The sequence below is a fragment of the Corvus moneduloides genome, chromosome 2, assembly GCF_009650955.1.
Source record: "Corvus moneduloides isolate bCorMon1 chromosome 2, bCorMon1.pri, whole genome shotgun sequence".
In the NCBI taxonomy this organism is placed as follows: domain Eukaryota; kingdom Metazoa; phylum Chordata; class Aves; order Passeriformes; family Corvidae; genus Corvus; species Corvus moneduloides.
This window is the reverse complement of record NC_045477.1, coordinates 98,440,890-98,468,355: the sequence shown is the minus strand read 5'-3', so window position 1 is coordinate 98,468,355 and position 27,466 is coordinate 98,440,890. Positions and strand designations below refer to the sequence as shown.

General features: G+C 40.8%; 1 protein-coding gene across 5 annotated transcripts in view; it reads left to right on the top strand.

Annotated features, from left to right (window-relative positions):
• Positions 1-17,015, top strand: part of ARHGEF7 (Rho guanine nucleotide exchange factor 7) — a 117,755-nt gene extending 100,740 nt beyond the window's left edge. For 3 of the 5 annotated variants that reach the window (XM_032100545.1, XM_032100548.1, XM_032100547.1), the window contains 4 exons: positions 948-1,124; positions 10,005-10,104; positions 10,729-10,783; positions 13,903-17,015. In XM_032100545.1, coding sequence (XP_031956436.1) covers positions 948-1,124; positions 10,005-10,104; positions 10,729-10,783; positions 13,903-14,025 — 455 coding nt within the window. In that variant the 3' untranslated portion in view covers positions 14,026-17,015. Of the gene's footprint in view, positions 1-947; positions 7,618-10,004; positions 10,105-10,728; positions 10,784-13,902 lie in introns of those variants that run through there. The other 2 variants (XM_032100546.1, XM_032100549.1) reach the window with 2 other exon arrangements.
• Positions 17,016-27,466: the final 10,451 nt, after the last annotated feature.

Sequence of the window (27,466 nt, the reverse complement as noted above, 5' to 3'; positions counted from 1 at the left end):
GATCTGAAAGTATTTAACTGGGAGGAAGGACTCAGGTGTGTAGGAAGAGATGTGTGAGGGGTCAGAATGGGCTAGGCTGTGTCACTGTTAGCCTCTTGGCCCTGTTTTTCTGTGAGTTAATTCACCACATGGTTTAACAAATGACAAGGGGTATGGGCACAGAAAAAAAATGTGCTTTGACAGTCTCCTTCAATGGGTACAAGATGTTGCTGCTGACTTAGAAATCAGCAGCCCTGCTCTGCATGAGAACCTTTGCATTTTTTTCCCCCTGCATTTTCCTCTTCACGGTGGTGACACAAACACTTCTGTTGGCTGTGTTGTGAGCTGGTAGAAAAATTACCTGCTTGAAAAAACTAACCCTACAAAAGATTTTTTCATCTGAAGCTGTTTCCTGACCTGGCTCATGAAGCAGCTGTACAAAAGACTGTGTCATTGCAAGGGAGGGAAAGGATAAGGTACAGACATGTGATGGGGAAGGGGCTGTTGCTTTTCACATTGGTGCTGGATCATGCTGGCTTACTGTGTTTGTTTACTGCTCTGTGCCCAGTCAAATCCTCCCCAGACCAGAACTGACTCTGTATTTCAAAAGAACCTGACTTCCTTTTCAAAAAATTCTATTTTCAAACTATATTTTGTTACTCAAAATTCTTAACTGAGACTGCCTAGAAACTTGAAAACCACTTCAAAATTGTATTGTAACCATTCAAACATTATTATATGCTGAGTGTAATTTATACCTAAACCCCAAACAAATTTGAAGAAAAAAAAAAAAAAAGAAAAAACCCAACTTTGGTGCCTTTTTAACAATATTTTCTCTTTTCCTTCTCTTCCCATCACCTTTTTGCTTTTATTTCATGTGTTTGGTTGTGGCTATTCCTTACGTTCTCCTCCTCATCCCACCTCTGCCTATCCACATCCACCATTTCATTTCACCTATACATCCTTAGCATGGCAAGGCACTGACCTGATGCATAATCACGTCTTGGCTGATGATGACCAATCAAGTCTAGACTCCTTGGGTCGTCGCAGTAGTCTTTCTCGTTTGGAGCCTTCAGACCTCTCAGAAGACTCTGACTATGACAGTATATGGACAGCCCATAGTTACAGAATGGGGTCTACATCTCGTAAGAGCTGTTGCTCATATATCTCTCACCAGAACTAATGCACTTCTGAGCTTTTTCTTAACAAATGCTTGTTGTATCACAGCCTGCTTTTCTTAGATGTTTTCTTGCTGTTCCTTGTCTCTTTAATGTGATATTTTAACAACTTCTGAGGGAGCTCCTGAAACTTCAGTTATACCTGGTGGAAGGCTCTATTGTCAATTCAATACACATACGAATAAGTCATTCTAAAAAGTGTATATCCTGTTAAGGATGATACTTCTTGAGGGTTTTTTTAACTGACAGATGTTAATTTGTAGCTCTGAATGGTCTTTTTTTTTTTTTCTTTTGACTTGGTCAGTGTAGTAGCAGGTCCTTTATTTTCTTTTTTTTTTTTCATTTTGGATAAGCACATTTTTATATTTTGTACTGAAACCATACTGGTTTGAGAGCTGAGTGCCAGCTATACGGAAATACCTTAGCAGTAGTGGTTGGATTTTCTACATATTATTAACAAAGTACAAAGCTGGTAGAGTAAGTAAAATGCAGCTTAAAAATAAGCAGTACAAGAGCTGTAAAATCATTCAGATATTCATGTATCTGGCCTATTTGTTTGGAAGAGCATTTGCTAATCCATAAAAAATTCTGGTTTTATACTGCTGTCTTTTGCTCATTGCTTAAAATGTTTATATGAAGGACCTCACTGCTCTTTCCCCACCCCAGTCTGGCAATTGTCATGAAAACCTGGCAGTCCATGCTCATTACATGCAGTGTTTTGGTACTCTCATGTTACCTGTGGTCATACTGTCACTTTACTGTATGCAGTAGTGTGGCAGAAAGCAGGGTTTAGATGTTTACTTGCCTGTTAAAATGCACAACTGTCAACTCTCAATTGACCATTCTTCTTGAAAAGACGAGATGAAAATGGTTCCCCTGATGGAGGCTCCAGTGTTCAGCATCTGAAACTCTAGGTACAACTGTGATCAAATTGGCTTGTTTGAAGTTCTGAATAATAGAATGCTTGGCTTTTGGGTTGAACTGTTTGGAGCATGTCTGTGACAGATTTTATTGTGTCTTGTAACTTCTCTCATAAGTAGGTTTGTTTTCAGCAGCAGCTCTTCACTTACAGTCGTGTTGGCTTTTTCAGAGAACTGTGACATGCTGTGCACAGCTGAAGGTCTCAAACCTGTGCCTGGGGCACTGCTGGGGTGAAGTGTGTGTGTGTGTTCTGTCTTGTTGCTAAAGTAATTGGCATCAAAACAAAAATGGCATGTTCTCCAAATCTTTGTAAGCATTAGGGAAAAGTGTGATGAAAGGACAGAAACAGTTCTCAGTTTCTCCAGGGTTCCCAAGTGCAACACCCTTATCCCTTTTCACATAAGCATGTTATCCAGTGTTCAGATACTACTCTGTGAACAAGTTCAGAGTAATCATGATGAAATTTAACTGCAGCCTGAGAACTGGATCACACTGTTTAAAAGATAATCAAAACCTTTCTGCAGGTTACATGATCAGAAAGTTGTAATTGCTAGATGTGCATGATTACAGAAGGTGGTCAGTGTGGAGAAGATGTTTTAAGGCAGTTCACATCTTCAATTTACGTTCAGTCTTGTTTGATCCCCTGCTTTATCCTCTCTCATTGTTGTTGGCATTCTATAATATGACTATCAAAAGCAGTACTGCTTACCAAGGAGAGTTTTCAGGCATACATTTTACTGCTGGTCATATATTAATGTAATGACCAGGAACTTGTGTATGTTGAACCTTTTTCAAATGGAGGAGTCTTGCTTTGAGAAATGAGATAAGTATACGTGCTCCATATCATTTCACAGCACATTTGTAACCCACTTCACTCCCTTCTTCCTTTCAGTCAGTTTTCTTGTTTTGTTTTTTTTAACATATATGGAAAGTATGGATTGTTTTTTGCCCTGTTTCTTATGCTGTGGTGTTCTAGTTGAATAATGTTTTCTGCACTGGATAAATGATAATTCTTTTATGTCTGTTTCATGTTATATAGTGTAAATATGAGTTTGTAATACAGTTGTTGCACTTGAACTTTCCTTATCACACAGGAAGTTTTGTTATCCAGATCCGAAGATTTTGACTTTCTATGCACCAAAGCTTTGACAGTTTACCACCATTAATTATTGTAGCATTTAAATCATTAAGTACTATCATAATTAGGATCTCTCATATTGTGTATTCTCATATTAACATCACAGCACATTTAAAATCATTCTATGTCTTCAGTGTTACAGGCTGTAAGCTATTGTGAACTGATCAGGAGTATTAATGCAAAATGCTCTAAACAAACAAACAAAAAAAAGGCAATTGTGGAAATGGTGGTATTCAGTCCAAAGGTTCAGTGTTTCTATTTTTGTGGAACTTTAGTCATGGTAATAACAGTACCTTATGTTTATGCAATTCTGTAAATTGTATGTGTACAGTTACAAATACACTGGAAGGATGGAGAACCTGAATTGGAAGGTAGGTTCAAGCCATTGTCAGGCCCTCTTCTCATGGCTTATGCAGAGTTTCCATAAACTAGTGCTTACCATAAACTGAAGCCAACCAATATTAATTTGGTGTTTTGCGTAATCTTGCCAAAACACAGTAATGTGTATATAGTGAAGTAAAACATAGAAAGAATAATATATATTGTGCACTTCATTGTGAATGGGAGAAGCCATCTTCAGTAGGTGACTGCCTTTGGAAAATGCAAAATGGATGTATATCTGAATGTTTCATTGTACTGTACAGTATGCATATTGTTTGTGGTTGCATATATCAATTAAGTGTTTTGTTTTATATAAAAAGGACATCTGTTATGTACAGTTGAAATAAATTTTGCATTTGCTAGACTGTGACTTTAATATTTAATTATTACACAGGGGGAAAGGACAGCAGAACTTGTAACTTAACACATCCTCTTCTCCCTATGCCTCCTTTCTCTTCCTTCCTTATTCCCAGAGGAATCAAATGCTGACGTGAAAGACCTTTTTTGACATGTGTGTAATCTTTGTTTAATGTAGTTGACATCTACAGGAAATTCAATGTAATGTGACGTATGTATTCTTCTATATCCTCCTTTTTTAAAAAATAATTTCAGAGACATTGCCATCTATAAATTGTTCTTCTGTTGCCTCCCTCTCCTGTTAAACTGATTTTATTTTCCTCCTTTTAGTGGTTTTGTGTGTGTGTGTTTTGTTTTTTGTTTTTTTTTTTTGATTGGTATACTGGGCTGAATTATTGGAACAATCTAAAACCTACTTCTGCAGATCCTGTTGCCAGAGAGAAATTTTATGAATATGCTAAAGGTGTATATAACCTTATGTGTTTTCATGATTTAATATTACATTTAATATTTTTCTTTTTAAAGCAAGAGTTATCCATAGTGTTTCTACATAAAAGATGCTCACATAAGTGAACTTAAATAAATCAATAAGCTAATATATGTGCTAAAATGTTTACATCAGAATAAATTTAATAATCACTCCTCTCTATTAAAAGGTCATAACTTTATTTTGCTATGACTGTAGCAGCTCTAGTCCTGCAGCCGTCTGGTTGGAAGTTTTTGTACTGGTTGGTGAAATACAGAAAGTTTAGTGGGGTAGCTCTTTCCAAATGTTGTCTTAGAAATCTCCTATGTCTTCAGATGGTGTATTTGTATTATCAAATTATTCATTCTGTTCTTATATGACTAACACTTACATATGAAGTTATATTTCGGTCCACTTTGTTTCCATTTTACTCATCTAAGCATATTGCTGAAAAATGCCTAAATCAGTCATCTGAGTCATGTGGATTTTTTTCCCTGTTTGTGTATCTCTATTCGTTTTAAAAAAAAAAAGACAAAACAACTTCATGCCCAATCCTTTTTTGTTGCTCCCAAGAACTTGCAAATGATGGTGTATCTTATACAGTGAACTAAAGTTTAGCTGATATTTGGATTCTGGTTTGTATTTTCTTTACAAAGACATTAAAGGGTACCCTTTTGATTTTAGCAGATCTGTAGCACAGATTTTTCCGATTTCTAAATCTCAACACAGGCAGAGTCTGGGAGCCACCATTTTTTGGATTCTTTGTATTAGGACCTCATGAAAAATTTATTAAGAAAGAGTAGGTTAATTTGGCAGGTGTGCTCATCCACTTTAGCATCTTTAATATAAAAAATACAGTGAAACACTGAATATTTAAAATGACAAGTAACTTTTTTTTGCCTAACATTTACTTCACTAGGAAATGTACATGTCTGTACATGCCAGTGGTTAATGGTTGATCTAAACAGTTGTGTATATTCACACTTGTTTTTCAGTGGCAAGTCATGCTTCTTTCTTTGAAACTCAAGTAAATTTAATTTCTGAGAGCTTCTTAGCTTGTAAAGTTGGTGAAAAACAGAACTGTATATTTACAAGTACTGTTCCAAATTTTTGACCTTTATCCTTGTCTTGTTCCACTCCTTACCTCTCCTAATCACAGTAAAGGTATGAAGAAGTGAAGAAAACAATAATACTTAAAAGCTGTTCAACAGAGTCTTTGCTCATGGCCTCAGATTATGCTGTGCACTTCTGGAAATTAACCACCATCCCCACACATCTGACTTCCATAGCTTAAATTAGGACACTCATAGTCTTCTATGACTATGAGCCTTCTCCTCCCATTCACCAGCTGGAGGAAGCTGTTCTTGGTTGACTGGGGAGAGCTGGCTTTTAACTTGATGCCCTGAAATTAGCTATTTTAAGCAGGTGACGTGGATACCCACCTCCATTTTACTCTTGGCTTAAATGGTTCCTGGACAGACAAGGTCTTTGAACATAGGCAGAAATTTAATATCCAGTTAAAGTGGAAAGGTTTCTGAATTTCATCCTCCTTTTCTTACTTCCCTCCTGCAAAACTTCTGGATTCCCTTCATATTTGTCTGCTAAGTGATTCAAAACAAAGGACCAACCAGACTGTTTACCAGTACAGCTCTTTCTGAAGCCTGGCTTCTGTCAGGAACCAGGATGGTTCCATATTAAAATAGCATGGTGCCCAGAGAAATTGCGGATGCCTCATCCCTGGAAGTGCTCAAGGCCTGTTTGGATGGGGCTTTGAGCAACCTGGTCTCGTGGAAGGTGTCCCTGCCCAAGGCAGGGGGGTTGACTCAGTGTCAACCATTTTGTAAGATGTCAAGCTCCTTTTGGGGCAGAGTGAATAAAAGGCTGAGGTTATGAGTTAGGATTACAAACAGACATCAATGAGAACCTCTGTGGTATTCAGCCTCTGCTATAGTATCTTCCTGGTTTGGTGTTAGAACGGGCTAAATTTGCTAAACCTATAATTTAGGGTATAGTATTGTCAAAAAGTGTTGTAATTCTTTATTCTCTACTCTAGGACTGAGAGATACTGATATTGAATAGATCTTTATTTTTTTGGATGGAATTTAATTTATGGAAACTTAGTTGAATCTTGATTGTAGTGGTCAGTTGTTTGCCTTAATTATTCAACAGACTTCTAAACAGTGGGGTCATTCTTCCAAGACCCTAGATTTAACAGTTCCGTGTTGAGAAGTTACAGCAACTTACTTGGCCTTAATATTTGTTTGCTGATCTTGAAGTAATGGTTTGGGTTTGTCAAACATCCTTTCTTGTCCCATCCACCTTCCTTCCCTGAATACCCTCCCCCTGCCAAAAAAAACCCCAAACCAAATGAAACCCTGTTTTGTGTAGCTCGGGGTGTGGAGTGTCCATCTTTAAAAAAATGCAAACCCAAACTAAACCAAAAAACAGCAACAACAACAACAAATCCCTCCACAAAAACTCCCCAACAAACTAACTGACTGGTACCTGTGGTTATGGTGTGTCAAGGTGTATTAGGCAGTTGTTTGAGGTCAATTTAAATATAGTCATTTGGCCTTTTTGACTTGGAATAGTGTCTTGTAATAAAATTTAGTGTGAAACCTGGATGCTTAGGATTGAGGAATAGTAGATATGGCAAACGAAGGTAACTTGATTCTTCCACCCTCTTTCATGAAAATGTGGAGTATGTCTCAAAGGTGTTTAGGCTTATCTAAGCTGCTGGAACCTCCTTGACTGTCCTTTCAGTATTGATTCAGTGGGAAGTGCCCACTGTACCGTAACACAACCCCTTTCCGTGTGTCCTAAAGCTGTAGCTTTTGCAGAGGGAAATGGTTACACAGAGGATAAGCATATAGAACCTGATGAAGGCACAAGGTGCAATTTAGGGGATATTGCTGAGTGCCAGTGATGAGATGACTCTGCTTGAAGTTCCTTCCAGATGTATAATTGCAAAAAAAAGCACCTTAAAAAAAAAAAAAAAAGGGTAGCTGCTGGCATAAGTGGTGCAGAAAAGCAGTATTTTGAAATAGCTTCCTTTTGCCTTTAGAACTTGACACTTCATCTCTGATGTTACCGTGCACGTACTGATTTGATGACCGGATCCTTTGTGGGAGGGTAGATGTGCTGTGTTTGTACCTCTGATACTCAGCAAGTGCTTGTGGGGTTTAGGAAAAAAAAAATCTACAATAAAGAAAAACCCACCAAAGCTCAAAAAACGCAAACCACGAGAAAGGAGAAAGTGTGGGGCGTTTTGCCTAAGTACGAACCATAAGAGCAGCGAGAGTTCTGACATACAAGCAAGGGTTTGTATTACCAAAGGTGTTGGAGCAATGAAGGCGAGAGTGAGACTTGTGTTCCGCTGTAGCTGCTGTCCCATGGCACAGGAAGGTCAGTGTTCACAGCAGCAGTTTTGCATTGTGTGTTATTGTGTAGTGTGAGGTCTCCTTGTATGTATAGTGTTGGTGAGCTGCTTTGTGTGTCTCAGCAGTGTTGTGTGCTGTGCTCTGCTGTACATTCATCAGGATACGCTGCTGTAGACATCTGCTTCACATGCATGTGTGTGTATAACTGAACAGCTGGGACATTTGTTGTCAAGCTGTCTCCTCCATGCTATTTGTGCTTTGCAAGGACCCATGTTACCCTGCCCAAGCAGACAGCTGGATGCAGCTCTATAGAAGGAGAAAGATAACGTGTGCTCCATTTGGGTGGAGGGAGTCATGGGTGCGAAACACATGGCAGTTCTCTCCCCCTTGGTCAGTTCTCCCTCCCTTGGCCTGTGCTGGGCTGAGGTGTGCTCCACATCAGTACAGAGACCCAAAATGCAGTGATCTGGTAGCAGCTGCTGCCAACTAATTCCCACAATTCAGTTCTGTTACCTGCAAGGCTAATAAAGCAGAGCAGTAAGCAATTGACTGAAATAAACATAAGAGAGCTTTTAACACTTAGAGTTTGACAGCACAAACAGGGAAGTGTCCTTGACCTCCCTACAGAGTTTGGATATGTTTGTTTTATAGGTTGTTCCTTCTGGAAAATAGGTGGCAGTGGAAGTGTATTAACTCTTAAAAGATCTCTTCATTCTGTAAGAAGAACTTACAGCTTTCAAGGACGTGATTGTTTCTCAAATCTGCTGTTATCTTTATTCCATATAATATTGACAACCATATACTGATACATTAGATCTTTACTGTAAGCTTAAGGAAACTGTTTTCTTCATTAAAAACATTTGTTATTGTTTGCTAAAATAGTTTAAATAGCTAAACATGTACAACTAAGGTTGGGTCCAAACATGTACAGATAAGGTAGGGTCCCTGCAAGCTCACTGTTCAGAACTCAAGACTGCAGCTGTTTAGGAAGTTAGTATTTTTTAGTGAGTGTGATTTATTCAACTTTTTAATTTGTTTATATTATGTATTTTACTATGAACCATAAAGAAAAGTGCTGTTATCACAAAGCAGCTGTTCAGCAACTAATTTCTCTGGACAGGCATGTGCTCTGTAGTACCAAGTTATCAGTTTGAACTGTATGAGACTTAAGAAATTCCTGATTAATGAAAGTTCACTACAGTGAATTGGTAGGCAGGTATACCTTGTTTGTTAAAACCAATGTCTTAGTTAAAAAATTTAAGAAATGCTTTATCTGCAGTGTTTGAATTCTGTACAAATGCTTAGACACCAACTTATTTACAGACCTTCTTAAAAAAAAAAAAAAACCTTGTAATTTGTTGCAGCCTAATTAAATAATCTTTGTAGAATACATACTTTATGTACTTATGGGTGGATGCACATTTCTGGGCTGTAGATTTTTCTAGTCAGAGCTATTTTTTTTATAATCTACATTTTATCTTGATGTCATAAATTGTAATGTGTGGAAAAAGTTCTGAAGATATTGGAATGCTTTGAGTTTTTATCATCAAACCATGCAGTGCTTTTTAAAACATCTATTAAATACAAAGAGTGTATTTCATTTGGTAGGAATGAATTATAGGACTAAAAGGCTATGTGTAAGAGGATTTGCATGTATATGTGTGTGCACACACACAGGTGTGGTGCTTACAGTGTTTTGGCAAAGAGGGTTTTCACTTATTTTTCTTTAATTGCTGTGTCATTTGATACCACTATTCTGCTCCTTACTGACAGAGTGATGGGTTTAGAGCAGAATAGTTTCTTGGTTTTGTATCAATGTGAGATCAGAATCTGTCCTTGAGGCTTAAATCACTGTTACTTAATCAGAGCTATGTCTTTCTTTCTCAGTCTGCCATGGGGAATTTGCACAGCTTTTACTGATGGTTGAGTAGTGCACTATTCCTTGAACAGTGTAACATCCCCGTCAATGACTCGGGCGTTATGTCAGCAGTGGGATACGAGTGTCAGACAACCTTTTGTTGTTGTAAGGCTGTGATTTCAAAAGTAACAAATGTGTCAGTAACTCGTGTGTAGAGGGAAGGGGGAAATGGAAAGTGGTATAGCTTGGTCATGGGGATGTATCATGCAGTGAATGAAAGAATAATCTTTGAAATGTCTCAGTGGCATTTGTGAGTTGCTCATTTTTTAATATATTTTTACAACAGGTTCCCGTAAAGAATCAGCTCCTCAAGTCCTGCTTCCAGAAGAAGAAAAAATTATTGTAGAAGAAACTAAAAGTAATGGTCAGACTGTTATAGAAGAGAAGTAAGAAAACGTTTAATGAATGATGAATTAAAGTAGTAAACTTTGCACTCTTCTTCCTCCTCCTGTCTCCCATTATAGTAGGGTCTGTGTGGTGTGTTTGTAGTTGGAGCAGAGTTGTTTGGAGTATGCTGCCAGTCCTCTAAGTGCAGTTGGCCTTCATTTAAATGTCTGGTTTCTTTGTATATGCTGTGCAACTTTTTCCACCCGTGCCAAGAAGTGATGTGCTTCACTTACAAATAATTTTTCCAAGTGCTGTCAGATTTCAGTATTAAATTGGTGTCATCCTTCTTGTTAGCATGTGGCGTCGTTCTACTTTTTGGTAAAGTGTATGTTGGAAATGAAACTACTGTTCTGTTGTAGAAAGCTGTAATACAGAAACCAGCAGAGGTCTCTTAAGTGCTTGAGAGGTGTTTCTTTTCACAGAAGCTGGTAACAAGTCCTTGCCTTAGTGGATATAAATCAGGATTAGACAATGTATTTTTTTAACACAGGTTCGAAATTAGCTGTGGGGTATGGGGTGTTTTCTATTTAATTGCATTTCATTTTACAGTTTTGTCTAATAATAGATTTAGATGTGTATTTCTGAAAACTGTTGTTACAGATGATCTTCTTTTTTCATTTTAGAAGCCTTGTTGACACAGTATATGCATTAAAGGATGAAGTACAGGAGTTAAGACAGGTTGGTAACTTGCTACATATATAGCAACATGGAGAAGGAAAAGATGGAAGACTTGTTTTAAAACTAAATATGGCTTGCAAGTTCACTTTGACAGTCATGAACTTGAATTTTGGACTAGATCTACTTTCAGAAGTAAAATACCATTTGCCGAAAAGCACTCCCTGTTGTTATCAGTCTTTTGAGAATAGCATTGAGTATTGTTTCTCTGAGGTGAATTACTAAGCTGGTTTTAGATGTTGCAGCTTCTAAAATGGTGGAAGTGTTAAACAAATTCAGTTGTGCTGTATCACCAGCAAAGTAAACTTACAGTGACTGAGAAATTGTAGTTGCTTGAGAATGCTAATAAAGGCCTAAATAGAACCAGATATTTATAGTTCTAAAATGATACAATCTTACAGTAACCTGAACACCTCTTATCAATCAGTTCTTAAAACCGCTCATTTCCAGACAGGAGTCCTTTTCAGTGCCTATCACATGGCTTTTTTAAAATGAGGGCTTCACGTTAGCTCTGGGTGCTTCTTTGTCACTTGTTCTAAATATTCACCATGAATAAATAAAAATATCTTCTTATCAGGTCATAGCTTGTTTTAACCATGCTAGTGGTGCTGCATGTAGTCTTTGCTTAATGTGTAGGTGAAAAAAAGCATTGGGTTTTCCTCACTCTGCAAGGTGTGAATTTGCTTACCAGTCTGACTCCAGAAGTTGGATAAAATTTCCTGTGTTAATGTAAAAAGGATTTGTATTCAAATTTCTTAAGGTCTAGGGCTATAAATGTGAATTCTTTGCCATCTGTAAGCATGCCCAGTGTTTCTAAGGATGTAATGCATATTCCTTGAAATAGGACAGTTGATGCGTTGCATACTTAAGTTCTGCTGTGTTCAGCATATAAAGAATGAGTATCCCAGGTTAGATGTGAATGTGACAGTCTTTTTAAAAACACAATTCACATAATAAAAGCAGCAATAATAGCCCACTAATACTCCTGTGGCTTCCTGCTTTTGTACAGAGAATAAATGTGCAGCCTCACTGAGGCTCTGCTCAGCTCCATGACACTTAAACAGAAAGTCACCTTTTCCTGAGCTTCATGCAACAGCTCTCTTTTCTGGAGCCTTTCCAAATAGATGTTCTTCACAATCTTACATCTTCCAAAGCTAAGACATATTAAAGCCTGATTTCATTCTCTTTTATATCAAGAATTCAGGAATCTCATCTTAAAAGCATTCATTGGTTCACTGCTGTGATGCTACTAACCAGAGAAGTGGCAGAAATAATGTCTGAGCTGGCAAGGGCTTTATGGATAAAGGCTCTCTGGGAGTACATAGCATCCTGGTTGATGTAGACACCAGACTGCAAATAGCAGCTTCCATAGGTCATTCGTAGCTGTTGTTCCACAGGCAATGTACTTGAATAGTATGGTCCTGAATTGGCTGACTTAATAACTTAAATCTACGTGAAATAATGAACTTTGCGAGTTTCTCAACAGGCTTGAGGAGGGAATGGAGTTAATGAGGTGACAGACCTCATTAACTTGGTTGTGTGTATAGACAAGAGAACAAGGAGCTGGAGAGCAGTGCCATGGAAAGGGACCTGAGGGTCCTGGCGGATGACAAGCTGAACATGAGTCAGCAGTGCCCTGGCAGCCAGGAGGGCCAACCCTGTCCTGGGGGGCATCAGGCACAGCATCGCCAGCTGGGCAAGGGAGGGGATTGTCCCGCTCTGCTCTGCACTGGGGCGGCCTCACCTCGAGTGCTGGGGGCAGCTTTGGGTGCCACAATATAAAAAAGGTATTGAACGAGTAGAGAGTGTCCAAAGAGGGGCCATGAGGATGGTGAACGGCCTTGAGGGGAAGCCGGCTGAGGTCACTTGGTCTGTTCAGCCTGGAGAAGAGGAGGCTCAGGGGAGACCTCATTGAGATCTTCAACTTCTTGTGACAGGAAGCAGAGGAGCAGGTACCGATCTCTTCGGGTGACCAATGACAGGACTTGAGGAAACAGCATGAAGCTGAGTCAGGGTAGGTTTAGGTGGGATATCAGGAAAAAGGTTTTCACCCAGAGGGTGGTTGGGCACTGGAACAGACTCCCCAGGGAAGTGGTCACAGCACCAAGCCTGTCTGAATTCAGGAAGCATTTGGACAATGCTCTCAGGCACATGGTGTGATTCTTGGAGTGTCCTGTGCAGGGCCAGGAGTTGGACTTAATGATCTTGATGAGTCCCTTCCAATTCAACTCATATTCTATGATTTTATGATCCTATCCTGTTTCTAGAAATGTCTGTAAATGGCAGCTAATGGGAGTTCAGTTGGACCCTTGGATTGCAGGCCTGTGTTTGTTAAACACTGTTAGACTTATCTTGGGGCCTTCTTTAAATGTTTTCTTTATCTTCTGGTTCCTTCCCTGCATCACCTTGACCTGTACAGGATTAAATAGTGTAAGCATTCCTGTGGATTGGTCTGTCACCCTTACAGTCCTGTTGTTCATTTATTTCAATACTGCCTGATGGCACTAAACAGTGAGAACTCACTTTTGAATATACATGTGGAGAGATGGTGTTCCTTGAAATTCAGACTTCTCGTAGACTGCTGGTAGTCATCAGTCTAGTTTAAAATTTAGTCACAGAACGCTTTTCAGAGAACGTAATGGTTTTCAGGATATTCCTCTCAACTATTTACATTCCTAATGAAGCAAGTTAATTTGCATTAAGTTTTAAGAAGCTTTTGGGATATTGAAACCAGTTAAAATCACAGGAGGTTCTTACAGGGAATATTTAGTCTGCTTATTGCTCCATTTCCCTTCTCCATTAGCAACAAATATATTCTACTCCTCATTGATCAGATTTGAGCAGAAGAATTCAAGATTAGTGGCCATCTGTTACTAGCACTTTCTGTATAAAGGGCCCCCAACTACAAATAGGAAGTAGCTCAGTTTCCATTTGGTGGCTTTTGTTGTATTGTGTGAAATAACTGTGTAACTTGTGAAGATTTAATAGAAGCTTTGCTTTTGAACAGCTGCTATCGGTTTTACTGAGAAGAGCCTTCAGAATTTGTAATTGACAGTGTATGTGTAGTCAGATCTGTTAAAAGCTCCCAAAACAAACGTAATATCTCTGTCTCTGTTAAACAGGATAACAAAAAGATGAAGAAATCATTAGAAGAGGAACAAAGAGCTCGCAAGGACTTGGAGAAGCTTGTTAGAAAAGTTCTAAAGAATATGAATGATCCGTCTTGGGATGAAACCAACTTATAACCACTTCTTTTTTTTTTCCCCTTCTTCTTTCTATTGAAAGACCAGTTGTAAAACTGAGCTGGGAAGCCTTCTGACATTAGTCAGTGTTGCATCAAGAGCACTATAAAACAGGATTTAACTGGATCTAGTGATTTCTTGCTCTGAACATACAGAAAGAGTCAAGCTATTTACTGAAGCAATCTGTACTTTAAACCTGGAGACCGTGGATCCTGAACTCTACTAAACTTAATTTGTTTGCATCCAAATTACCTCATTTTGCAGAAAGTGCAGCACCTGACTAAAAATCCATGTTTTTCAGTGGCTTTTTAATTAAATATATATTTTTCATGTAAATAGCTGTAATTTAGAATGCATATGTGATTGATGTATCAGGGCTGATATGCTGGGGTTTTTTTCTTGTGTTATTATAATGGTCACAAGTGTTAGAAATGATGGCAGTACTGTCTTACCTAAGAAAGGTCAGAGTTCTTTGTGGATAATTATGAATTAGTTCCAAATTACCCACTTACCACACATGCAAATTTAAACCCCTATTTTTCCTATTTACCACCATATTTAAATCCTTTACTGTTACCTGTTACTTTAAACAGTTTACAGTTCCTTAAGAACAGTATTAAAATACAGGAGATTGTTTATTGACAGTATAAACAATTTTTAACAAATCTAATGTCCACAATTTACATTCACATACACTTGTTTGGCAGACTAATCTATTGTGCTTTGGCCACCAAAAGACTGATGTACTTGCCTGCTTTTTATGACTGTGATTTTTTAGGTGTTTATGTACTACATTTTCTATTGTTGTGCTTAAACATACAGCTGGCTGATAACAGATCATACAGTTTGTTAAAGGAAAAAAATCAATCTAATCCAGAATTTTGTGAATAAATTGTTGCTATTTATATTTTATGGTCACAGCAATTAAATTTTAGCTAACCTTTGTGCATAAGACACATGGGCTAGGCCAAACTTCATTCAGAGCTTTGTTTCTATACCACTATATAAGATTCTCTGTTTGGAGTTCCCATACTGTGGAAGCAGTCATTCCTTTCCCACCCTATTTTCTTTGCATGTTGCTGATTTCTGTCCTATTGGGATTTAAATGGAAAGAAATGTGGAAGTAAGATTTTTTTAAATTGTACTGTAATTCATAATTTGCACTGCTGACAGATTTTAAAATACATAAAGGAACATTAATTCCCTAGTCTGATAGGTGCAATTACTGCAGTTTCTTGTATTTAAAATAGGAGATGATACGTCCCTGCAAACAATGAGCACTGATGGAGCACTTAAAATACTAATCCCATTAAAACTCATCGTTTTCATGGATTTCATCAAACTTTGGATTCGACTCCAGACAGTGCAGCTTTCTGAAGGGTTTGTGTTCAACTGAGTCAGAAGTGCAGGTATAGCACAGACTTGAGTCACACCTTTTGTCATTCTGATTTTCTACTGCTCTTTAACTTCTGCTAAATGTAATGCTCAGACTTGAGCAAAGGTTTGTACAAACTTTAGTGAGTTGGAGCCAGGATGATTTGGGTTGTAAAAATTGTCATGCACATTTTGAATCTAATGACAAATCTATTTTTAAAGCTATCCACTTTTTTCAGTCAAGAACAGCTTTTTTAAAATAGGAAATTCTGTCAATGATTACATACTTGAGAAACAATTCTGTGGGAATGGATGCTTCATAATCTGAGTAGACAAGTTGTTTTAGAAAGCTGAATTTGTAGGTGTCTTGTGTTTCTGCAATTTAAAAATGTTTTCCTTTAATTCTAAGGGAGGAGAAAATGAAAAAGCCTACATTACCAGAGTTATATATATTCACAAAACTTTGAATTTGTTAATTCTTGATACCAAAATCTTTCCTTGATGTTTGCGGTTGCCCAGAAATGTGGACTGACACTATATTTATCTTCGCATTTAGAAAATATTCTTGCTAAAGGCTAAGTGATACCAACCCCTGCAAATGCATACTATCCTGGCCAAGTTTAGACTTGGGAATGCCAATATAATTAGAATTTTGCTAACATTTTCACTTTCTGACATCCAGGGTATTTTCAGAGTGGTTTTTAATTTTCAATTGAGCATATGTGAAAGGACATTCCAGAGGAAGAAGTATGAAAGGAAAACATTAACCTTTGCAGTATTTAGCAAATTTTAACTCAGGAACAACTTCCATCACAACAACTTGTTTTACATTATATTGTAAAGAGTGGTGTTGCTATGTAAATCTGCTGACTCTTAGTAACTGTGATATTATAATTTCTGACAGTACCCCTATACTGACATCTTATGAACATGCCTTAAACACTGAATGATGAAGCAGTTGTTAAATATGACCAGGACTTAGGGACTGATTTTATTCAAGGTGGATTGGAAGGACTAATTCTTACACAAACACACACACACACACAAAAAAGGAGGCAAAAAAGAAATCTGACCTAATGTTATAGATAGCTTTTGTCTCTAGTGCAGAGAGCAGCTTCCGGCTTTTGGGAACCAAGGAGTACCTGAACTTTTCTTCATTGACAATTTGTTATAGTGTATATAGATTGTAAATGTCACCATGGACCTTCTGAATTGTTGGAAACTTTATATAAGCATGGATAAATGGGGCACTGTTTATTTAACCTATTAAAGGGTTGTTTGTTTGCTCTCATCATTTAGGGATGAGGAGATGAAGCCATTTCTTATCCTATAGATGTGAAGCACTTTCAGTTCTGACCTGTCCAAAATGTAGCATAACATTTCTCTGTACTTACTGATGTATGTGTGTTTGTCTCACCCTGTCATGACATCTTAAAGATTGAGTAACTGACTGCTTTTGTATAAACCTTCTTAATGCAAATCATTTAGGGAATTTAGAGTATCCTGTTCACAGTGTCTGTGGAGAGCTCTAGTTTAGATGTCACAATAATATCCTGGTATCCACTACTAAAGCGTTTATGCTACATTGTAATTAAACCATGAATTTTTCCCCCACCCTATGAAGTGTTACATTTCATCTAATATGTGGGCTATGAGATAAAGAAGGGAAATTGCTTTAATTTTTTTGCCTTTCATACAAATAACCACGTCTCCAATATAGTAGCTGCTATACTATCTTGAAAGAGCTTTTTCATGGTCTTTTATAAATAGTAAATTGATGCCTGGAAAACAAAACAATGCAAGGGTTGTTTAGAGGGATGAGAAGGAGGATCTTGACTGTCTTGCATTGAGAAATGCTCACTTTCATTGGCAACCTGACCTGCTCAGGTAATGTAAGAAATGGAGGAGATCAAAGACAGAAAATAGTGAAAGGAAAAAAAGCAAGAAACTATTACAGCTGGTGATGGGGTCAGTGGCTCTGACCCAGGAAGAGGTGATCAGTCCGGGGAGATGGTCAGGGCAGGGGCTGGGCATACCCCACAAGAAACACTAGAAACTGCATCAATTGAGTAAAATATGTCTACATGCATGATTTATCTGAATAGACAGAAATTTGTGATGTGTGTCATAGAGACTTTTTGTGGTTGGTGCTGCCTGAGATAGGGGAGAGGGATGATTCTTATGGCAGCAGAATTGTCTGGCTTTATGCCAGATGGTGGGATGGGTTAAGGAAAAGTGCAGGGAGTCATTTGTTTGAAAAGATGGTTTCAGCCTTTGGACAAGGCATTTGAAGGGATTAGTAACATCTTGGGTGTGTGAAATGATATATTTATTCCAGCTTAGTTTAGCAAGGAGATATACTTAGAACAGAGGAGTTTAATTGTAGAGGTTTATAACTATTCTCGGAAGTCTCGCTTTCCAACTTTTCTCTGGGTTCATCACTGTAAAGATGGGTATGTTACACAATTTGAAATTGTCATTTCCTCATCACCTGAAGTGGTTTTGGGGATTTTTCTCTTTGAATGTGTTTTGTTGTGGGGGGTTGACCATGGCTGGCTGCCAGACCCTCACCCAGCCACTCTCTTACTCCTCCTCCCTCAGCAGGACACAGGAGAAGGAATAAGATGGAAAACTTGTGCATTGAGATAAAAACCACTGATTTCTTATCATTAACAAACAGAAAAACTAAGTCACCTTTCCCTTATCCCACTTCTTAGGCTGAACTTGACTCTTCCATTTCAGTTGCCCCATCTTCCCCTCTCCCCCCACCAAGCAGTGCAGGGGTGTGGAAGTGAGGGTTTTGGTCTGTCTATAACAATTCCTTTCCTGCTCTTACTTCATGCTTTTCCCTGCTCCAGTGTTGGTTTTCTCCATGGCTGGCAGTCCTTCAAGCATAGATATGCTCCAAGGTGGGTTCATACTGGGCTCAGTTCCTGCCAATGAGCCTGTCCCAGTGTGGGCTCACTATGGACTGCAGATTTATTCAGTGCATCTGCTGCAGTGTGGAGCCCTCCATGGGCTGTAGGGGAAAACCTGCTTCACCGTGGTGGTCTCCACAGGCTTCAGGGGAGCTTTCTCCAGCACCTGTGGCACCTTGTTCCCCTTCTTCTCCAACCCAGGTGTTCACACAACTTTTTGTTGTGCTTTTCCCTCACTGCTGTACTCTAAAATGTGTGTTCCTCAAGGCACTACCATTTCGTCTGAGGCTTAGCTGTGGCCTGCTTGTTCAAGGGGTGTCTCAGTTACATCCTGCTGGAGCTGCTACACCTACCAGGCTCAGGAATTCAGGTGCAGAACTTGCTGTTACCCACTTTCAGTGGACACCTTCACTTGCTGTGATAGGTCATGAGAAAAGGAGTATGTAACACTTGATGATGGGAGTGAGAGGCCTGCAATAGTCAGGGGCAGTATGGGTTAATGTGTGTGTGTATCTGTAGATGCTCCATAAGTCCCACAGTGCTGATGCTGAAGGGTCCCAGAAAAGGGGACTTTGCCCTTTGGAGAAATGCTGAGATGAAATCTGAGATGAATCTGCTCTGCAAGGCATGCTTCATCATCTGGAAAACGGATGTAGACTTGCCATATTTTACCTCGTGTGCTCAGCACTTGAGCTTTCTCTTTAATACACACGAATCAAATACTATCTTGGAAGGGGAGCTGAGCCTGGATTTGGAACTCAATTAACCTCCTGAGCTCTCCATTGATTTGAGTGGCTGCCTTAAAACCACTGTCCAGGCCTAAATATAATTCTTGTGTCCTTAGGAGGAAATGAGAGCTACAGTTCAGCAAGTTACAATGAATAGTTACAACCATGGTGCCAATTACTTAATGCAGGTCTTCACAGTCCAAAATTTGCTCAGGTGCTCCCATTAGTTCCTGCAGATTCTCACTGATCTCATTCCCTTTCTTTGTTGAACATGCACAGGCTCTCCTCTGTGCATGGCAGAGCTCACTTCTGTGATATTCTTTTCCCCAGGCACTGTCTTGAATGGCCATGAATCCATCCGATCCCCCATTTGTGTGGGTGTGCCATGTACACTTGCAGGCCTACCTGCTGGCTTTGCAATAACATGGCAGTGCTAACCAACCTGGGCAAGGAAGGCCCCATGCACATTTCACTGAATCCAAAACTTAGCACTGTACCAGCTGCTAAGAAGAAAATGAACTCTGTCCCAGTTGAAACCAGGACAAACCTTTCCCTAATGTCCATTCTGCTGTCATATGTAGGCCTGGTAGGATTCCCCAAACAATTTATTTTTTTCTTAGTGTATTGCTCAGGCTTTGCTAGCCATCTGTTGTCAGTCAAGCAGCCTATGATAGCTGTGTGTTTGCAGTAGACATAGATGAACAATACAGAAATAGCATGTTTTTGCAATATTTTTCCAGCAGGGGACTGTGTTAGCTTCTGCTTTGTCAGAAACTACTTGGTTTCCCTGCATTTGTTAATATCTGTAATTTTATATGCTTTTATAACCAAATGGAGTTGGCTTTTTGTATATTTTGGAGCAGCTTTTCAAGCTCCAGGAAGTACAGTCTATTAAATACCTTTTGGCCTGTAGTACAAAGTTGTAGACAGCCACAGTTGAAAGCGTTCATGTAGCATTTGACCTAGCTGTGCCCATGGGATTTGTGTGGGGGTTTTAGCACTTCCCCGTGGCACACGTGACTTATTGTAGCATCTATACATTCAGCATCACAAGGGCTCTTTCAGCATAATGCAGTGTGGACGTAACACAGGATCAGGTTTATTGTCAGGCAGAATTTCAGAGGAACTGAGAAAAATCTATTGCTACAAGACTGATTTTATCAGTTCTAACACATGAAAACTCCATTCTGACACTGAATTGAGAAAACACTGGGATGATGCAATGCATGCTCCATCCACTGCACATGATTTCATCAGTGCTGGGAATTTATGATATAGGGCTATTAACAGTGCTGGGAAGGGGAAAGAGCAGTGCATTGAGGGAGCATGGTGACTACCTTGGGCTTGATGACAAGCATTTGTAAATACAGGTTCAAGAAAGTGCCCCTGCCCTGGCATGGCCACCACATTTTCAGCAGGATTTCTGCTGCAGCATCTAGACCTGGCTCCATGTTCCTCTGTCTCATCTTTACTTGTCAGGCCCCACTGAGCCTTCTTTCTCCAGGCTAAGCAGTTCCAGCTCCCTCAGCCACTCCTCATATGATTCACTCTCCAGACCCTTCACCAGCTCTGTTGCCCTTCTCTGGACACTCTCCAGGCCCTCAATGTCCTTGTTGGAACTGAGCACAGGATTTGAGGTGTGGCCTCACCAGTGCTGAGTACAGGGGGACAATCACTGCCCTGGTCCTGCTGGCCACACTCTTGCTGACCCAGGCCAGGATGGCCTTGGCCTTCTTGGCCACCTGGGCACTGCTGGCTCATGTTCAGCTGCTGTTAAGCAGCCCCTCCTGGATCTTTTCTGCCAGGCAGCTTTCCAGCCTCTCTGCCCCAGCCTGTAGCACTGCCTGGAATTGTTGGGACCCAAGTGCAGGACCTGACACTTGGCCTTGTTGAACCTCATACCCCTGGCCTTGACCCATCAATCCAACCTGTCCAGATCCCTCTGCAGAGCCTTCCTGCCCTGCAGCAGCTCAACATCCTGCCCAATTTGTGTTGTCTGCACATTGACCGAGGGTGCACCTGATCCTCTCATCCAGGTTGTTGAAGATATTAAACATATTAAACTCCCCTGGGGAGCACCACTTGTGACCATCCAGCAGCTGGATGTAACGCCATTCACCACCCTTCACTGGGCCTGGCCATCCAAGCAGTTTTTTACCCCTTGAGCAGTGTACCTATCCATGCCATGAGCAGCCAGTTTCTCCAGGAAAATGCTGCAGGAGACAGTTTCAAAGGCTTTACTAAAGTCCAGGTAAATAACACCCACAGCAGGGATGTTGGACTAGATGGCCCACTGGTGGTACTTTTAAACCTTGACCAGTCTGTGACTCTGAAATGGTGGAAAGTGTCTCAATGAGGACCTCCACCAGCTCCCCTGTACCCTTGGGTGAATTGCATTCAGCCCCATAGCTTGTGTGACTAAGTGGTGTAGCAGGTCTCCTTGGATTATGGGAGCTTCCTTCTGCTCCCCATCTCCCTCTTCCCATTTAGGGTGCTGGGTTTTTGGAATCTGTTTAGATGTGGCTTTAAAATAATTCAGACGAACTGGGTTCTATTAGGAAGTGAAATAACACTTCAAGGTAAGAAATAATGTAACATTTCAATGCGTTTCAACAGATTTACCACTAGTAGGGAAGAACTTGATTAAAGAAAAAGAATATAATTCTCTGGCTATTCTGAATGACTTCCTGCTCATTAAGAGCATCAGATTTTATCAATATCCACCACGAAATACTGAACATGAAGAGTTCTGTGTTCTGCAAGTCGGTAGATAAAGAGCTTAGATGCATCTGTGTAAGTTGAGAGGCACTTGTGTATGGCAGGAGGAAAAGTAATTCCTACCTTAATCATTATACATGTCTGTAAGGCTGGATTCATGTGCATGGTCTGATGCAGTGTGTGCCAGGAGGATTCTTCTTGGCAGAGACTTTTAAAGGCTAGTTCAACCACTCTGTGGAAACAACAGTCCTGCTTTGTGCTGCACTCCAAACCAAAAGCATGGCAGCAGTGGGTTTGCACACATGTGAAGTACAGGGGGGAGGGACCCCGACAGGTGGCCTTGTGCAAAGGTGCACTGTGGGGGGGACATGACAAAGGAAACAGGGAGCTGTGACGTGAGGCTGACCTCTGACATAAGAAAACCACAGTGAAAATGCCCTTGTCTCGTGATCCTGATAGCAGAAGTACTGATGTGGTCCTTCAGCAAGGCAGCATGTCCTGTGTGCTGTGCACACTGTGAAGAACAGGAGTGCGAAAGCTTGAGTGGGAGGTGGCAGACAAATTGTAGCTTGGCATTACTGAAAACTCTGGCTATGGGAAGAGGTTGGAGTGACAAGCTTTCTTTGATGGGGAAGCAGGACTGAAAACACTGTGTTATCCACAGGTATTGTCCGAGATGAGGTGGAAATTTTGGGGTGTTTTTGTCCACAGAACATGAGTTGCTCATTCTGCTCTTTTCTGCTAGTTTTCTCCTCTATATTATGCCTCCCACGTCCATGTGCTGATGACTATGATGCTGTGGGGAACACTGTGACCTCACGGAGCATCAGCCCACATTGTGAGGAAAGAAGGATGGGATGCAGGTCCTGAGCAGCTGGAAAAGCTTCTACCCCTAAACTTCAAGCTACTGATCTTGGCTACATTGAACTCTGGTTTTTCTCAACCACGTTAGAATCCCTTGTCTCTTTTTTCTGCTTCATTTCCAACCAAACCCATGGCTTCCCAGAAGCTCCTCTTCATAGCAAAGTCTGCAGACTTGTACCATGAAGAAGCATTTTTTATCAGTGCAATTTCTCACAGCTTCCCTTCAGCTTCCAGGCATGGCCTTTCCCTCTAAATACCACATCATTGTTTACTGTACACTCACTGTCTGTGTTCAGGCAAGATCTCCAAACTGTCTACATGGAAGCTTTTCCAGTAAGATTAGAAAGCAGAGATGTGGTTTACACTGTGCATTCGTGCATTGTGCAGGCAGTGACTGTGCACATTTTAATATGTTAAACTACTCAGCTATTACTTGGTTCCTAGACAAACATGTGCTGCTATGAGGCTGTTCTGCCTCTTGCCTTGAGTGTGTCTTGCAGCATTGGAAGTGCTCTGTGATCAGCCTTAATAAGGTAGAATCTTTTTTTTGTCTTGATTTAAGGAGAATAATTTACAGTGATTTTGGGTCTAATGAGTGCTGGTTTATGGAAAATAAAAGAACCCATTCCCTTTGTCAAATGTGGTTGAAGTCTGAACCTCTATCACGAGGTTCAGAAATGGTTCAGATTTGGAGGGAGTATGGAAAGCAGAGGAGTTGGCCAAGTGATTTTGTGGCTTTTGCAGGTACCTTAGGAAAGTGAAGTAAAAACTGTGTACAGATTTGTAATGAATCAAATAATTACTTGTCAGTCTTGAAACAACTGAAAATAACACTATGGAGCTGGGCTCCATCAGACACCCCTGTGAGACACTGAAGCAGGTTACCCAGAGAAGCTGTGGATACCACATCCCTGGAAAGTGCTCAAGGCCAGGTTGGATGGGGCTCTGAGCAACCTGGTCTAGCACAAAGTGTCCCAGTCCATGTCAAGGGCTTGGAACTAGATGATCTCTAGGATCCCTTCTAACCTAAGCCTCTCTATGATTTTATGGAGCACTGGGATGTGGGTGCCTGTGTTGCAGTGGCTGCTGCCCAGCACAGCTGAGGTCTGCCAGCTGCTGGAGGTTGTGCCTGTGGACAGCCATAAGGTTATGTGGATGTTTGCAGTTTTGCTAAAATCCTCCTTATAAAGCCATTAATGCTTTGCTTCTTTATTTGTCAAGTTCTGTTTTAAGAACAGCTGCAATAATTTTGGAATGTTTTTAATTCCAAAACAATGATTTTGGAATGTTGTTGCTGGACTTTTGTCCCCCTATTCAGAATGAAGTAATGCCATGGATATTTGAAGGAAAAAAATATATATAAACAGTTGAGGAATATTGATTGAGGGGAATCCACTGACTTAGAGAAACCATCTGCAACTTGAACAAAAGCAACTAGAGCAAAACTGAAGTTTAAACCCCACTGTGTGAACTTGTCACAGACTTGCACCCTCTTGCCTCTTTGATGCATTGTCCCTTCTGCACATGGCTCAGGGTCTGTCGCTTTAATCAAGCTCTTTCTCCCTTTGATTGCTGTCTCTTGACTGGACAGAGTCCATGCATTTTGTGCTAGCTGATGTGGTTCTGGACAAACTTTTTTATCCAGCTCAATGCCTCTGCAAGGGCTGTTCTTCAGGCAGCCCTGATCACATCTCTTTTTGAACCTGCCTCTTTTTCATCTCTCCATGAAAGCCCCTGGTCTGAACCAAACCCTCACAACTGGCTGCTTAGATGCTGTCCTGGATCAGAAACTGAAGGGCATTGTTTGGATATGTTCTACAGTTGTTCAAAGAAAAGTATTTTAAATTAATTTGATTAAATGGATATGAAACCAACATGACTGTCTGCATTAAACTGAGAAGTAAATGAAAAGTTGTGTAAAACAAAAAATAAAAACCCTCCTAGGTGACAGATCTCTTCCTCAGCCCCTGTTTTGTGAGGTACTATTTTATGGAAGTGATACATGTACAGTTGAAAACTGCAAAAAGGGAATATTTGAGGGACTGCACACAGCCATTTTCTGTATCTGATACTGTTGGGCAGGTATTTGCCTCTCCTCTGCCAAATTTGGGGTATTAAAACATGCCTGGAATATAATGACTGACGATCCTGTGACTTTTACTTCCTGCCAGGCTTTGGAAATAACTCAAAGTAAGTTATTTCAGAGCATTTGGCTTTGAAATAGTGATAGATGGGACAAGTTGTTACTTCATAAGTTGTGGTATAGGAAGCAAACTGCTTTGGATGAAAATATTTACCTTGGGTTTACATGCGAAAAGCAAATGCTGTACTTTCATTATGTGGTCCCAGGGGAATACACAACCTGTCTTCAGGGCTAGGAAAAACCACACTGGATGAGAGGCAATTCTGAAAGTAAACAGTCAATATTACAGCACTTCACCACAAAATGGTACTTATTGTAAATGAGTCATGCCACTACTTCAAACTGTGGTAAAACAGTAAACAGGATCCAGAAGTGCAATGGCGCAGTTCAGCCCTGTACTCCCCAGAAAAACAGCTAAGAGGGAGAGTTTTGGCAGAAGCTGAGTGCTTCTGAAATCTGGTGCAATTGACAAGATTTTGAAACATGATGGATAGGTAAGGTTCACAGAACACTTCAGCAAAGTCTAATTTATCTTTGTTCAGTACATGGGATGTTGCCTTGTGAGGAGATTGTGTGTTTTGGTGAATAATCCTATATAATACATTTTCAGTGCGGACAAATTTGTAGAAAAAGAAAACCAGATCCAGAGGAGCTTGTTGTAAATAGTGTATTATGTTTGGAACAAGCACGATCTTAACAAAAGCCATGATGTAGGGATACACGCTGGAGGAGTTGGACGTCTGCTAACCCCTCTTCTCTCATATGTATTTATCCTGATATTGTGCTATTTGTGTCTGAAGTAGACAATGAAATTTGTGTTTTATTCTGATGCTTGGGAGCACTGAGCCTGGATGAACTCCCTAGAACTCCTGAATAATGCTCTTGGCTACCTGCATCCTCTAAAGTGCAATATACCTACGGATCTGTGAATGCCTGCAGTGAAGGCGTTCCAAGTGTGGCTGTTCACCAACCAGTGTAGGAGTTACTTTGTTTCACTACACAACTTTTGGGAGCAGTGGCGCATAGGAGCAGTGGTGGAAGAGAAGAAGCCCACGAAGAAGGTGTAAATTAAGGACAGCTTGCAGACTACAAGTAGAACGAAGAAATATTTTGGGAACTCAAAATGAGCCCCCAAGGGATGGAGAACAAGCTGCTGTTAGCAAGGTTTTCTGTGCTCCGAGTGCGGGGAGTAGGACCTGGAGGAATCACATCAGTCAGGAGCAGCAAAGCAGCATCACGTGCTGTAATCTACTAGTGCCTTCAAATTAAATGCAGCACTCCGAATTCCAGGGAGACCCCTTCCCATGCATCGTCTTCCCGCAATCTGGCAAAATCCCACCTGCTGTGCTACAATGGAGTGTCTTTAACACGCTGGGCTGAGGAAACAACGCGCTCAGATTTTGTCACTGGGGTTTCCTATGCGTATATTTTTGCCCCTCCTTGAAAGGAGAGGACAGCCTGCCCTATGCTGAGGGACTTGCCCCGGGCGGGCTTTCCCCGGCCGGGAAGGACGCGCCGGGAGCCGCGGGGCCGCATCCGCGGTGGAGGGGCTCCTCCTGCTGGCAGCGCCGGGCCGGGCGGCGCGGCACCCTCGGGGTCGGGCTCCGGAATGCAGCCGCAGTCAGGGGAAAGGAGGGGTTTGAACAGGGCCGTGCCTAAAATCCTCCCAAATAATCCTTTCTCTCAGGACCTCTTCCTGTTGCTCTGGCATTCTCTTCATTGCTCTCTGTCTGCCTTCCTGCGGCTGAACCCCAGCCGGCAGCTTACCCCAGGCAGCTGCTCGCTCACTCTCCCTCATTGGGACTGGGGAGAGAATCAGAAGGGTAAAAGTGAGAAAACCCATGGGTTGAGATAAAGACAGTTTAATAAGTAAAGCAAAAGCTGCACACACCAGCAAAGCAGAACAAAGAATTCATCCACCACTTCTTGTGAGCACACAGATGTTCAGCCATCTCCAGGAAAGCCGGACTACACAACCCCTAATGGTGACTTCAGAAGACAAACACCATCCCTCCGAATGTCCTCCTGACCCTTCCTCCTTCTTCCCCCACCTTTATATGCTGGTCATGACACCATATGGTGTGGAATATGCCTCTGGTCACTTGGGGTCAGCTGTCTGGGCTATGTGCTCTCCCAACTCCTTGTGCAGTCTCAGCGCCTTTGCTGGGGGGGTGGGATGAGAGGCAGAAAAGGCCCTAACACTGTGCAAGCCCTGCTCAGCAATAACAGTGTATTAACACTGTTTTCATCACAAATCTAAACATAGCACCACCACACGAACTACTCTGAAGAAAATGAACTAGATTCTGGTCAAACCAAGTACAGCTTTCAGATGCTTCACAGGCTTCTAGAGACCACATCTGGCTGGATCCAGCCTTCTGCATGTTCACTGTCCATTTTCAGTGGAAAATTCTTTTGTTAGTCCTCATCACTTGGCAGATCCATGGTATTGTGTGGTAGTTTCTATCACCATAGCTGTCATTTTCCCAAAAAAGACGACCCTAATTACTTCCTGCAGCTGTCATCAAGGATAGCTGCAGCACAACAAGTGGTATTGAAAACTACTGGGAAGTTTTATTCCTAGCTGGAGCTGGGATTTGGAACCACTATCTAATGTTAGTAGTGAGGGGCAGAAAACCTGAACCCATATTGAAAATGAAAGATATCCTTCCAGACTATGGCTCCTGTTTCTGCTCAAG